General features: G+C 56.0%; 1 protein-coding gene across 1 annotated transcript in view; it reads left to right on the forward strand.

The window, feature by feature from the left end:
* Positions 1-12714, forward strand: part of Agpat4 (1-acylglycerol-3-phosphate O-acyltransferase 4) — a 101598-nt gene that overhangs the window by 81068 nt on the left and 7816 nt on the right. Inside the window, exons 3-4 of the mRNA XM_076859382.1 lie at positions 539-708; positions 12335-12496. Coding sequence (XP_076715497.1) covers positions 539-708; positions 12335-12496 — 332 coding nt within the window. The remainder of the gene's footprint in view (positions 1-538; positions 709-12334; positions 12497-12714) is intronic.

Here is a 12714-nt window from a genome sequence, read left to right on the forward strand (position 1 = left end):
AAAGGCACATTATCAGCTTTATCAAAGCCTTGAGGATGACAACCGGGATTCACCCCTGCCTTCTGGGGCTGGAGCTGCTTCTGTGCCCACAGCCCCTCTTATCCCGGGTGCCCACAGACAGCGCCATAGCAGAGGAAACATGGCCCCTTGTTGTCCTTTGGTAGAGTCTGTGAGTGGGCTCCTTGGTCATTTTCCAGGAGGTCCAGAATTCCTGCATCAGCTCACGCTGCCTTTGCTGTTGACGCAAGGACGCGGATGCGGGGTGGCTGCAGTCTGTGTCATTCATCTTATTTTCTCCCGAGGCTTGTAAGGGCCGACGTCGCTGGCTGTCCCAGAGCTTCCCCTGTTCCCTGGAGCTGGAGGTCCGTCTTGCTTCCTTCTAAACCCTCCTAAGGCCTGGGTCTAGGCTGAGAGGATCCCGGACTTGACGCCTAAAAGTTCTTTTTGTCCCAGTGGGGAGGGCAGAGCCCTGGCCAGAGGGACCCACCAGAGATCACAGGATGGCAAATGAGTGTCCTGTCCCTGTGGTTTGTTCCAGAGCTGGTGATGTTGCTGGAGTGGTGGTCGGGCACAGAGTGCACCATCTACACGGACCCGAGGGCCTTCTCCAAGTATGGCACGGAGAACGCCATCGTCGTCCTCAACCACAAATTTGAGATCGACTTCCTCTGCGGCTGGAGCCTGGCGGAGCGCTTCGGGATCTTAGGGGTAAGCGGGGCGCGGCTGCCTGCTCGTGCGTTTCTCTAACGTAACTAGCATAACCTGCCCCTCTGCTCTCCTCCAGGGTTTTGCCAAAGAATCCGTAGAGTTTTTGCCAGATGAAATGTTCTTTAAAAGCTGCTTTTCATTCTTGCTGGGATCAGGATTAACATCTTATGAGCAATAAGGGGGGATCCTCATCATTGCTGTAGGCCAGGCATTTTCATAGTTCATTCCATCTTTATAGAAGCAGAGTAGGTGATATGCCAGTGGGTGACATATGCCACCTCCCTTTTTAAGTTAGAGAGAGCTTAAATATTCTGCTCAGGGTCACACAGCTGTAATTGGGTTTGGATTTGAACTTGTGCAGTTTGACCCCCATCCACATTCTTAATTACCCTGCCCGCCTGCCTGTGTGGCTCACGGAATTCATCTCTGAATTTCCATCATCGCAGGCTTAAGAACGTCGAGCTCCCACGTGAGCAAGTTTGAATGGCACAATTCCAAAATATTATTAAATTCTGTTTTTCTCGATTTGGTTTGATGTCTTCTTGCATGCAGCTCACATACCTTTGGAACTGGGTCTCCCCCATTGACCTTTGTCGTCTTTAATGCACGAAGGTGGGTCAGGGTTAAGCCGGTGTCACATCCCCGTATCTCCAGCGGCACTGGAGAGTCGCAGTGGGAAGCACAGCATCCGTCCATGGGCCTGGGCAGGAAGGGCTCTGCGCACCTCGACCTGGAGGCCAGGGCTTTGCACCTGGGAACCATGCCCTGCAGACAGCGGGGACTGTGCGCGTCACCCTTGTTCTTGGCAGCCCATGGATTCCGCGGAGGACAGGGGACTGGAGGAGTTTGTGGGGCTGGGTTATCTGGGAAGGTGAGGGAGCCTCCTGCTGAGAGCTTCTCTCTTTCATTTTCCTATTTACTCTCCAGTGCTTCTTTGATGTGTGTGTGTGTGTGTGTGTGTGTGTGTGTGTGTTTTCAAAACAAAAGCAACAATTCTGGCACAGTTTCCCCCTTTATCTTTGGGGGATAAGTTCCAAGCCATTTTGAGGTTGCCCAACGTTGTTCAGATTCTTCTGAACACCAGTGTGTACTGTTTTCCTTATAAATACAAACCTAGGATAGACTTTAATTTAAAAATTATTCACAGTAAGAAATTAACAACTGCTACTAATAAAACTGAATAATTATAATAATATACGATAACAAAAGTTATTTGAAATTGCTGAGTTGTTTATTTCTGGAATTTTCCACCGTTGACTCTGGGTAACTGAGACTGTAGAAAGTGGATCATGGCTAAGGGGAGCCACTGCCCCACCCTCTTCTGCCTCAGAGCTCCTGGCCTGGGGTCTTGCTGACCTTTCTGTGATTTGCATTCTCTCTGAGGCAAGAGCACCCTGAACACGTCATAGTCCCTGACCTGGTTTGTCGTGGAGACCCCTGGTCGGAGATGGGACCCTTCCTGTGTTTGGGAGGGGGCACATGGGGATGGCTCTCAGAACCTGCTTCCTGATGTGCCAACACCCCCTGGGACCAGTGCTCACAGGTCGTCTAGGCAGTGGTACCCCAGGCTTTCCAGTGACTTTGGTGGCATTCCTGCTCAGAACCGTAAAGACGCCTGCAGTCTATGGCAGGGGTGCCTGGGCCAGAGCAGAAGGCCTCCTGGGCTCCTTGTGTGCTCCATGCCCTTCATCTGTGCCGTGGCCAACCTTGTACATCATCAGTCCCACTCCATGAATGAACTCCCAGAGCCCCGACCTTGCCCAAGGGCAGCAGCTAGTGGGCCACGTCCAGAGTCCTGCTCCTCCCCAGGAGGTGTGGAGGGAAAGCCGGGCTCCAGGGCCTGAGACCTGCCCCAGAGATGTTAAACAACAGGCCAGCAGCGGGGGACCAGGCTCCTAGCACCACCCTAGCTTGGTGTGCACCAGGGCTCAGTCGGAAGGCTGGGAGTCATCAAGCCCTCACCAGGTGGGACCTGGAGCCATGGGAGCTAAGAGCTCAGGAGACAGATGGCTTAGGGCTCCTGGCCAGCACAGTGAGTGCAAGCTGAACCCCACGGTGCACGTGGGGAGGTGGCCCATGGAGAGGGACCCAGGCCAGGGAGGGATCCAGGGGAGGGGAGGGGACCCAGGGGCAGAGAGGGACCCAGGGGCAGAGAGGGACCTAGGGGCAGAGAGGGACCCAGGAGAGGGGAGGGGACCCAGGGGCAGAGAGGGACCCAGGGGCAGAGAGGGACCCAGGAGAGGGGAGGGGACCCAGGGGCAGAGAAGGACCCAGGGGCAGAGAGGGACCCAGGGGCAGAGAGGGACCCAGGAGAGGGGAGGGGACCCAGGGGCAGAGAAGGACCCAGGGGCAGAGAGGGACCCAGGGGCAGAGAGGGACCCAGGAGACGGGAGGGGACCCAGGGGCAGAGAAGGATGCAGGAGAGAGACCAGGAAAGGGGAAGGGGACCCAGAGGTAGAGAGGGGCCCAGGAAAGGGGAAGGAGACCCAGGGCAGAGGAGGCCTGGGCTGGGAAGGGACTCTGGCCCAGAGAGGGCGGCTTCCCCAGAGCAGACTCCCTCCCAACCCTTGTTAGTACTTTCTCCGAGGAGCCCAAGATCTGGAGGCTCTCCCTTCCCCGTGCAGGACCCGCCCACCCGCCTGTGCCCAGGGTGCCCCCCATCTTCACACTCCATTCCTTAAGCGAATACCAGATTTAGAGGGTTTCCTCGAACACTCTCAAACCACATAGCTAATGTGGGTAAAAGGGGTGGAGGGTCGCCAGATGTAGGTGACTGGTTTTAGGAGGTAGAGGGTTTTGGGAGACGCACCTGGAGGTGAGGGGGCGGGTCTCAAAGCCTGGCCCAGGCACCCTCTGACCTCCCTGGATGCTCAACGGGGCCTCAGGTTTCATGGATTCTCACTAAAGAGCCCCTGAGTTTCTTTAGAATTGGGAGGAGAGCGAGAGGAAGTGAATCCCATTTTCTCTAAACACCAGAGAAACAGCATGTGCTGTAGCCCCAGTGGGCCCAGTGTTGGTGGAGAGTAGGTCCTGGGGACTGGGGAGGCAGAGAGGATGCGGAGGCCGAGAGGATGGGGACCAGGGACCTCATGGGGAGCTGGTGGAAGGTGCCAGGAGCCCCCCTCCAAATGTAGTACAAAGCAGCTTTGCCGCCTGGCAGAGGAGCTGTGGCCCAGTACAACCCACAGTGCTGGAGGAGAGGCCTGGCCTCTTCCCAGAATCCTACTTCCTTGGTTGGACAGGACAGCATCTTGTATTGGTCTGCAGAATCTTTTGTCTTCAGTGCTTTAAGACGAACCCTTCACTCATCACTCTCTTGTTGATGACTTGAGCTGTGGAGAGCCCTCTGGAGCCTGAGCTGTGGAGACCCCTCTGGAGCCTGAGCTGTGGAGACCCCTCTGGAGCCTGAGCTGAGGAGACCCCTCTGGACTCTGAGCTGTGGAGAGCCCTCTGGAGCCTGAGCTGTGGAGACCCCTCTGGAGCTGAGCTGAGGAGACCCCTCTGGAGCCTGAGCTGAGGAGACCCCTCTGGACTCTGAGCTGAGGAGACCCCTCTGGAGCCTGAGCTGAGGAGACCCTTCTGGAGCCTGAGCTATGGAGACCCCTCTGGAGCCTGAGCTGAGGAGACCCCTCTGGAGCCTGAGCTGAGGAGACCCCTCTGGACTCTGAGCTGAGGAGACCCCTCTGGAGCCTGAGCTGAGGAGACCCCTCTGGAGCCTGAGCTGTGGAGACCCCTCTGGAGCCTGAGCTGAGGAGACCCCTCTGGAGCCTGAGCTGAGGAGACCCCTCTGGACTCTGAGCTGAGGAGACCCCTCTGGACTCTGAGCTGTGGAGACCCCTCTGGAGCCTGAGCTGAGGAGACCCCTCTGGAGCCTGAGCTGAGGAGACCCCTCTGGAGCTGAGCTGTGGAGACCCCTCTGGAGCCTGAGCTGTGGAGACCCCTCTGGAGCCTGAGCTGAGGAGACCCCTCTGGAGCCTGAGCTGTGGAGACCCCTCTGGAGCTGAGCTGTGGAGAGCCCTCTGGAGCCTGAGCTGAGGAGACCCCTCTGGAGCTGAGCTGTGGAGAGCCCTCTGGAGCTGAGCTGAGGAGACCCCTCTGGAGCCTGAGCTGAGGAGACCCCTCTGGAGCTGAGCTGTGGAGACCCCTCTGGAGCTGAGCTGAGGAGACCCCTCTGGAGCCTGAGCTGAGGAGACCCCTCTGGAGCTGAGCTGTGGAGACCCCTCTGGAGCCTGAGCTGAGGAGACCCCTCTGGAGCCTGAGCTGAGGAGACCCCTCTGGAGCCTGAGCTGTGGAGACCCCTCTGGAGCTGAGCTGTGGAGAGCCCTCTGGAGCCTGAGCTGAGGAGACCCCTCTGGAGCCTGAGCTGTGGAGACCCCTCTGGAGCCTGAGCTGAGGAGACCCCTCTGGAGCCTGAGCTGAGGAGACCCCTCTGGAGCTGAGCTGTGGAGAGCCCTCTGGAGCTGAGCTGAGGAGACCCCTCTGGAGCCTGAGCTGTGGAGACCCCTCTGGAGCTGAGCTGTGGAGAGCCCTCTGGAGCCTGAGCTGTGGAGACCCCTCTGGAGCCTGAGCTGAGGAGACCCCTCTGGAGCCTGAGCTGAGGAGACCCCTCTGGAGCCTGAGCTGAGGAGACCCCTCTGGAGCCTGAGCTGAGGAGACCCCTCTGGACTCTGAGCTGAGGAGACCCCTCTGGACTCTGAGCTGTGGAGACCCCTCTGGAGCGTGAGCTGAGGAGACCCCTCTGGAGCCTGAGCTGTGGAGACCCCTCTGGAGCCTGAGCTGAGGAGACCCCTCTGGAGCTGAGCTGTGGAGAGCCCTCTGGAGCCTGAGCTGTGGAGACCCCTCTGGAGCCTGAGCTGAGGAGACCCCTCTGGAGCCTGAGCTGTGGAGACCCCTCTGGAGCCTGAGCTGAGGAGACCCCTCTGGAGCCTGAGCTGAGGAGACCCCTCTGGAGCCTGAGCTGAGGAGACCCCTCTGGAGCCTGAGCTGAGGAGACCCCTCTGGACTCTGAGCTGTGGAGAGCCCTCTGGAGTCTGAGCTGAGGAGACCCCTCTGGACTCTGAGCTGTGGAGACCCCTCTGGAGCCTGAGCTGTGGAGACCCCTCTGGAGCCTGAGCTGAGGAGACCCCTCTGGAGCCTGAGCTGAGGAGACCCCTCTGGAGCCTGAGCTGAGGAGACCCCTCTGGACTCTGAGCTGTGGAGAGCCCTCTGGAGTCTGAGCTGAGGAGACCCCTCTGGACTCTGAGCTGTGGAGACCCCTCTGGAGCCTGAGCAGAGGAGACCCCTCTGGAGCCTGAGCTGAGGAGACCCCTCTGGAGCCGGGCTATGGAGATCGTTCTGGAGATGCCTCTGGAGTCAGAGCAGAGAGACCCCTCTGGCGTCTGAGCTGTGGAGAGCCCTCTGGAGCCTGAGCAGATTGCTTTTTAAAAAAGGAAGAAAGCATTTTCCTGACCAGGCATTTTTCATCCTCACCTGTGGAACGGTCCATGAGGAAATGAGTTTAAATCCAACTAAAATGAAATCTGCAGAACTCTTGAACAAGGGCTTATTAGGTTTGTTTTGAGGGGAGAGTAATGGAATTCTCCTGAACAGAAGCCTCCAACTTTTGAAAACATCCTAAGGCCCCACTAGTATGGCCAGTGGTGAGTCCACCAGCCTGACCCAGAGACTCGGCTCCTGTTCTGGCCAGGTCCCCAAAGCCTTGTCATGGGATCTCAGATGCCCACTGGCTCTTTCTTCCCTGGGAAGAGAATGACCTGGGGACAGCTGAGGGTGCTTGCCACCACAGAGCCGGAGAAACTGGCGTGTCAGGCCAAGGCTTGAGGCTTCAGCTCCGTTTGCTTGTCTTTCCCTTTGGCAAAACATGCACATGTCATGGTCCAGACTGTCCGCCTCTGGGCGGTGCCAGTCCTGCACTCCACAGATGCAGCTGTTGCTGTCTTCACTATTCACCTGCTGGGTACGTGTGGCTTGGAGGCTCACTCCAGGGCCACCTGGGACATCTTTAAGGATAAAGAAGCCGTATGCCTGAGTTATCCACAGCAGCATGAGGAGCCTCAAACTGAGCAGCTTACGTCCCCAGGCACAGGGACAATGACCTTTGCTCATGTGATCAGGAGTCCAGGCACAGCTCAGCAAGGGTCACTCAGAAGGCCACAGTCAAGCTGGGGCGGGGAGGTGGTCTCACCCAGGGCCCCAGTGTCTGTGGCCCACCTCCAATCTCCTTACAGGTCACTGCTGACCCTGCACGTGGGCCTTGGCATGGACATGGCCACCAGTCCCCCCAAGAGCGAGCACTCGGGACAGAAGCCAGGGCACTTTTGTAGCTGGAACTTAGAAGGGACACCCATCACTTCTATGTCTGCCGCTTGTTAGAAGAGGACGAGTGTACCCACCCAGCACTCAGGGGCGAGAGGCTGGGAAGTCACCGGGGCCAGCCCCACATCTCAGACCTCCATTTTCTGCTTAGTAACTACGATCCAGGGTGAACGAGGCAGTTCAGTCCAAAAACAGATTGAAACTTTGTTGTATTTCTTTGTGTAAAAAAGATAGAGGAGTGCAGAATTACTATTCCTGAGTAGAAGGGACATCCAAGTCCCTCACAAAGCTGGGTCCTGCCTTTTAAATAAGATTCTTTTTTTCTTTTAATTAATTTTCTTTTTTTTAAATTTATTTTTTAGTTTTAGGTGGACACAATATCTTTAATTTATTTTTTTATGTGGTGCTGAGGATCGAACCCAGGGCCCTATGCATGCCAGGTGAGCACTCTTCCACTGAGCCACAACCCTAGCCCCCTTAAATAAGGTTCTTAATGATGGCAACAAGCCACCTATTTTCACAGTATGTGTCCAAGGAATTGTGTACTGTGGGCGTGAGCCCTTGAAGACACTGTGCTGGATGCTGTGGGTTGAAAGACAAGGTGTCTCCAAGGACCCGTGCTGTATGAAGGGAGGTGAAGGGACAGTGTGCATGGCTGTCCTGCGAGGCCAGGTGTTCTGAGGGCAACAGGACAGGCTCACCTGGGGCGGCAGGATGCAGGTGGCCAGGCTGGTACTCAACCTGTTCCCTACAGGGCAGTGCCCTGGAGCACCCCAGGAGTGCCCCTGGGAGGAGCTGGGCCCACTGTGGCAAAGACAGGACCCAGGAGGGGTGGAAGGGGAGGCTGGCGTTTGGACAGTGCTATCTGGGACAGTATGTAGGGAGGAGTGTCACTGTGTGTCTACCAGCTCATGGGAGACAGCAAAGGTGCCCAGGGAGGGACGCCACTGGTCCTGTTGTGGCCATTTCCCTATTTTTGAAAAGCAAGATAAAGTTGAGCACAGAGCTTTTTGCTACCTGGGATTTACCCAGATGTTCTGTGCGAGATTCCTGTGCGGATGAAACCCCGTTCTTATGGAACATCTGGGCCAGGATTTGTCCACCCTGTCTGCAGCACCAGGCAGGCCCCGTGGGGACCGAGGGAGTGGGCAGGCTGCTGCTTCTGCCCTCATGGTTCACCTCCTGGGCCAGGTGTGGCACGGACAAGGAACCTGATAGTGACAATAAGGTGACCAGGTGAGTCACCAGCCAGGAGAGGAGTGGCAGCTCAGGAGAGCCCCTGCTGGTGAGCTGATGAGTGGTGCCGGGCACACCAGCCTACTCTGGCTGCCCACGGTAGACATGGCAAGGCTCCTCTTTCATTGACTGGAATTCTCTGGCAGTGTCTTCACGAGCCGTCCAGTTGTAAAGGAGGCTGGCGGCAGTGCTGGCCGGGTGGCCTGGTCCCCTGGGGCACAATGCACTGTGCCAGTCACATGGTCTACTCTGGGATGCTGCTCACAGTACTCTCTGCCCTGCCCCCCGTGCTGGCTCAGGGCCCTGTCGCCTGCCACCCACACGCCTGCGATGTGGGGCAAATGCCTGCTGCTTAGATGGCACTGCGCAAAGGGCAAACTGCCCCCACGAGTCCTGTTGTGCCACCTGCCCTTTTATGCCTTCTTGTCTTCCCAGCTGCTCAGGCCTAGAGCCACCCCAGGAGGCCCTGGGCCAGCTGTTTGGAATAGAAACTGAGAGGGGGCATGAGGACCTGTGCTCAGGAAGGACAGTCCAGAGCCATGTGCAGAGACCTCCTCTCTCTTCCATTCTGCCCTGATCACCATGACCCCTTGGAGCAGAGTCAGTGGCGATAAATGTCCTGCTGGACTGCGCTCCCTGACTGGCCCCCAAAGGCTGCTCCTGTCCCCACGCACACCTGCACACCTGCCCAGCTGTGAACTCACCACCTGAGCTTGGCAAGGGGAGGGATGTCGACTGGGGGCTGCAGGTGAAGATGTTGCCCGAAGCCCGAGAGCTGCGGGCGGTGGGCTGGGCTTTGGCGGACCACACGTCCTTATTTCTAGTCTACGAGAAATGAATTCTTAGAGAGCGTTTTTGTTTCAGGTGTGGTTTGCGCATTTCCCCCAGGGCTGTGACTAATTGTGGAACAGAGTTCATTTTGTTTAGCGACTCTCTGGAGAATTCTCTGGTAGAGTACAGTCCACGGCATTTTCCTCCAGGCATCAAAAATGTAGAAAGCAAAGAAAGGAATGAGCATAAGCAAGACTGGGCCCCATTTGTGGCACTCGAGTTTGCACAAATGGAGTCTCTCACCTTTCGGTATGCGTGTACACGCACTCACACACACATTCTCACTCTCTCTCACACACACACACGCACACTCTCTCTCCTGGTGCATCATCTTGAGCTCTGCTCTCTTTCCTGTGCATGACTCTGGTAGGGATTGAGAGTTCACGACAGGCCTGGCCACAGCCAGTCCTCTGCAGGCATGAGCCTTGCTGAAGAGAGGCTCCTCTGCTCAACAACTTCCTTGCAGTCAGTGGCAGAGACAGAACAGAAACTGCCCGCTTTGCTCTTCCTTGCCCACAAGACTCTCACCTGGGCTCCACCAAACTTCAGTTTGCTGCTTTCTCCAGTTCATGGTCAAGAAAAACATCAAGGTGTTGAAGTGTGAACATTCCAACTAGCTTATTTTTTCTACAAACGTCTCATTTGTTTTTGAATTTCTACTTACGAGGCCTCAGTTTATATATGTAGTAGAAATAAATGACCACGGGTTAAACAAATGACTGACTGGTAGCCAAACTGACAAACCTGTGGGAACGGTCCTGTGTTTGAAAGATTTATCTAACGATGCCTTCATCTCTGAGTGGTCTTCACCCCTGACCAGGCTCTCTGCAGGTCCCCACGGAGGGTCAGAGGTTGTGGGGCATCACAGGAATGTGGCTGGGCAAGGTGCTGACGGTTTTTCAAGAACCCTAACATCCAGCACAGGCACTGAGGGTTTTCATGCTAGCACGTGGCAGGCTGCCGTGTTGGGGGAGACCTTGACTAGCACTCACAGAGAAGGGACACATTAGGATCATTTTTCACGGCAGAAGTGAGGTGGGAGCCACCCAATCTCAGGCCTGGAAGGCACTGGATCCGTGAGAGGCAGAGTGGACCTTTCTACTACCACAGGTCTCTGTACTGGTGGCCCCCTTGGCCTAGGTACTGCCTTCTGGGCTCATGGGATGGCTGTGTCCCTGGGTGGTAGTGGTCCTGACTTTGGCTGCCTCATGGGATGAGAAGGAGAGCTGCACGCCTCACCACCCCACATACCCTCTCATATACACACACGAGTTTTGTAAACTTTTAGCTGTAGAATGTATGATGACGATGGTGACCCTATACCAGTAGAAAATGGCAGGGCAGGACACTTCAGCCCCATAGGTTGTGGATTACCCTGTACTACCTAAGAAATTCAGATTTTCAAGACATGCTGCATCTGGATGGGTCTGTACATAACTAACTCATCAGAAAAGCCTGTCAGGTCTACCTTCAAGCTCAATCTGGAGTCAGTGTATATTTTCTTGGAAATTCCTTAAGGCTGTTGCCACCCACACACACAGAAACCTTGATGGGCCCGAGAGCGTCCTGATATTTATAATTTGCTTCTGGGGACCATAACTTCTAGTCTGTTAGTAATAAATTAGTTAAGTCACAGAGCCCATTGGTTAATGCTGGAATAAATATGACTTATTTATCATTGTTATGCTAATGTTGGGTTTAGAAAATGGGCTGAATGAAGAGACCCTGGCTCTGTGCTAGGCCTGGGACAATGGCAAGGGCCACACTCTTCACTACTTGTGGAAATCCCCGACTCTGCTTCTCTGGGTTTCCATATGCTGTCCAGCCCTTTCCCCCACATTTTTATTGGTGCACTATAATTATAAGTAATGGGCTACTCGACCTTTGTGGGAACCCTGTGAAATTGATTAGTATCCATTTCCTTATGGCATAGCTGAGAAACCCGAAACTCAGAAAAGTTGTTTCTTGACCAAAGCCACACAGATGGAGCGGGGCTCCTGTCACTCAGACCCTGTGCCAAGGGTCCTTAGATCAGAAGGGAGTCTGGGTGCAAAAGGAGGAGGGCACGGCTACTGGGAAGGTGGCCCACGTGTCTACTCCTGTGCTCCATTGACTTCAGCCTCAGAGGGAGACTGGCCAACATGCTCGGCCTCCCCAGCTGTTCGCCACGTGATGTGTGGTGCTAAGCAAGTCACTTCATGTCTCTGAGCCTTGGTTTGTAAAGTGCGGGACATTCCCATGGGTTTAGAATCACATAGAACTCATACGAAGTGTGTGGCCTTGGGTGGGCAAAGGGCAGCCATCGCTCCCTCTGGAGAGTGTCCACACTGCCAGCACTCACCTCCGAGTCGGCTGTGGCCAGCCACCTTCAGGTTGCATGGCTAGGTTCTCTTTGAGGGAATTTCCATGTCCAAAACAAAAAGCACATCAAAATGTGTCCGTGCTCCTCTTTCCCACAGGGAGGGAGAAGTTTGCATTTTAAACAAGGTAGAAAGTGGGAGCCCAGGAAGGACGGTGTGGGGGCGTCTTCGCATTGGCCCTGGGTGGCTCAGGTTTAGGGCTCAACCAGGCAGCCGTCAGGAGCAGCTCAGCCTGACTCCCCTGGGACATGGGACCTCCCCAGCTTGAGGGAGGAGCATCCTGGCCAGTTGTTCTGTGTCCCCTCCCTGGCACCCATGGAAACCCTGGTGCTCCCCAGCCTGGAGAGGGCCTGTGGGTTCTGGGCACAGCTGGTTGGGGCCACCCCCGGCAGCCCTTGGGGCTCTGTGGCTGGGATGCCAGCCTGTTGGTGGGCCAGGCTGCCGCACCCTGCACCACCTCAGGAAGGTCTGTGGTGGGCACTCAGGCACTGCTCATGGCTTCAGAGATGAGAGCAAGCAGCTGGCAGAGTGCCGGAGCACCTGCTGGTCTGATGGACTCCGCTCCACCAAGGGCCTGTGCCCAAGAACCCCTCTGGGCTCCACTTCCTCGTCTGTAGTGACTCTGGCTTGCCTTGCCTACAGCACGCACCCAGCCTCCCTCCCTGTCCCCCCAACAGTGAGTGGCCTTGACCTCCCGTTGACACAGTGGGAAGGGCTCCAGGGCCACCAGCTTTGGCCACAGGGTGTTCTGGAACGCAGTGCGGCTTCCCGTGTGAACACCTCTCCTTTCCCACTAACACCTCCAAGAGCCATAAGGGGTGATCCCCCCCCCCGCCCCCGCCGCCTTCTCTTTTATGGACACCCTGTGCTGCTTCCTGTTTCAGAACTCCAAGGTCCTCGCCAAGAAAGAGCTGTCTTACGTCCCAATCATTGGCTGGATGTGGTACTTCACGGAAATGATCTTCTGCACACGCAAGTGGGAGCAAGATCGCGAGACAGTCGCCAGGAGCCTGTTGCACCTCCGGGATTACCCCGAGAAGTATCTTGTACGTGGGAGCAGCATGTCTTGCCAATCCCTGCGGGTCCTTTTGTGGCCACAACTCTGTGTCACTTTGGATCCATGGGTGAACACAGAATTGCATGCAACCTGGGGTGGTGTGTGACCACGAGGCGGTGTGACTGCAGGGTTGTGTATGATCTCAGGACGTGTGACTTGACAACCTCGTGTGATCTGGGATTGTGTGTGACCTTGGAACACTGTGGA

The sequence above is a fragment of the Callospermophilus lateralis genome, chromosome 6 (assembly GCF_048772815.1).
Source record: "Callospermophilus lateralis isolate mCalLat2 chromosome 6, mCalLat2.hap1, whole genome shotgun sequence".
In the NCBI taxonomy this organism is placed as follows: Eukaryota; Metazoa; Chordata; class Mammalia; order Rodentia; family Sciuridae; genus Callospermophilus; species Callospermophilus lateralis.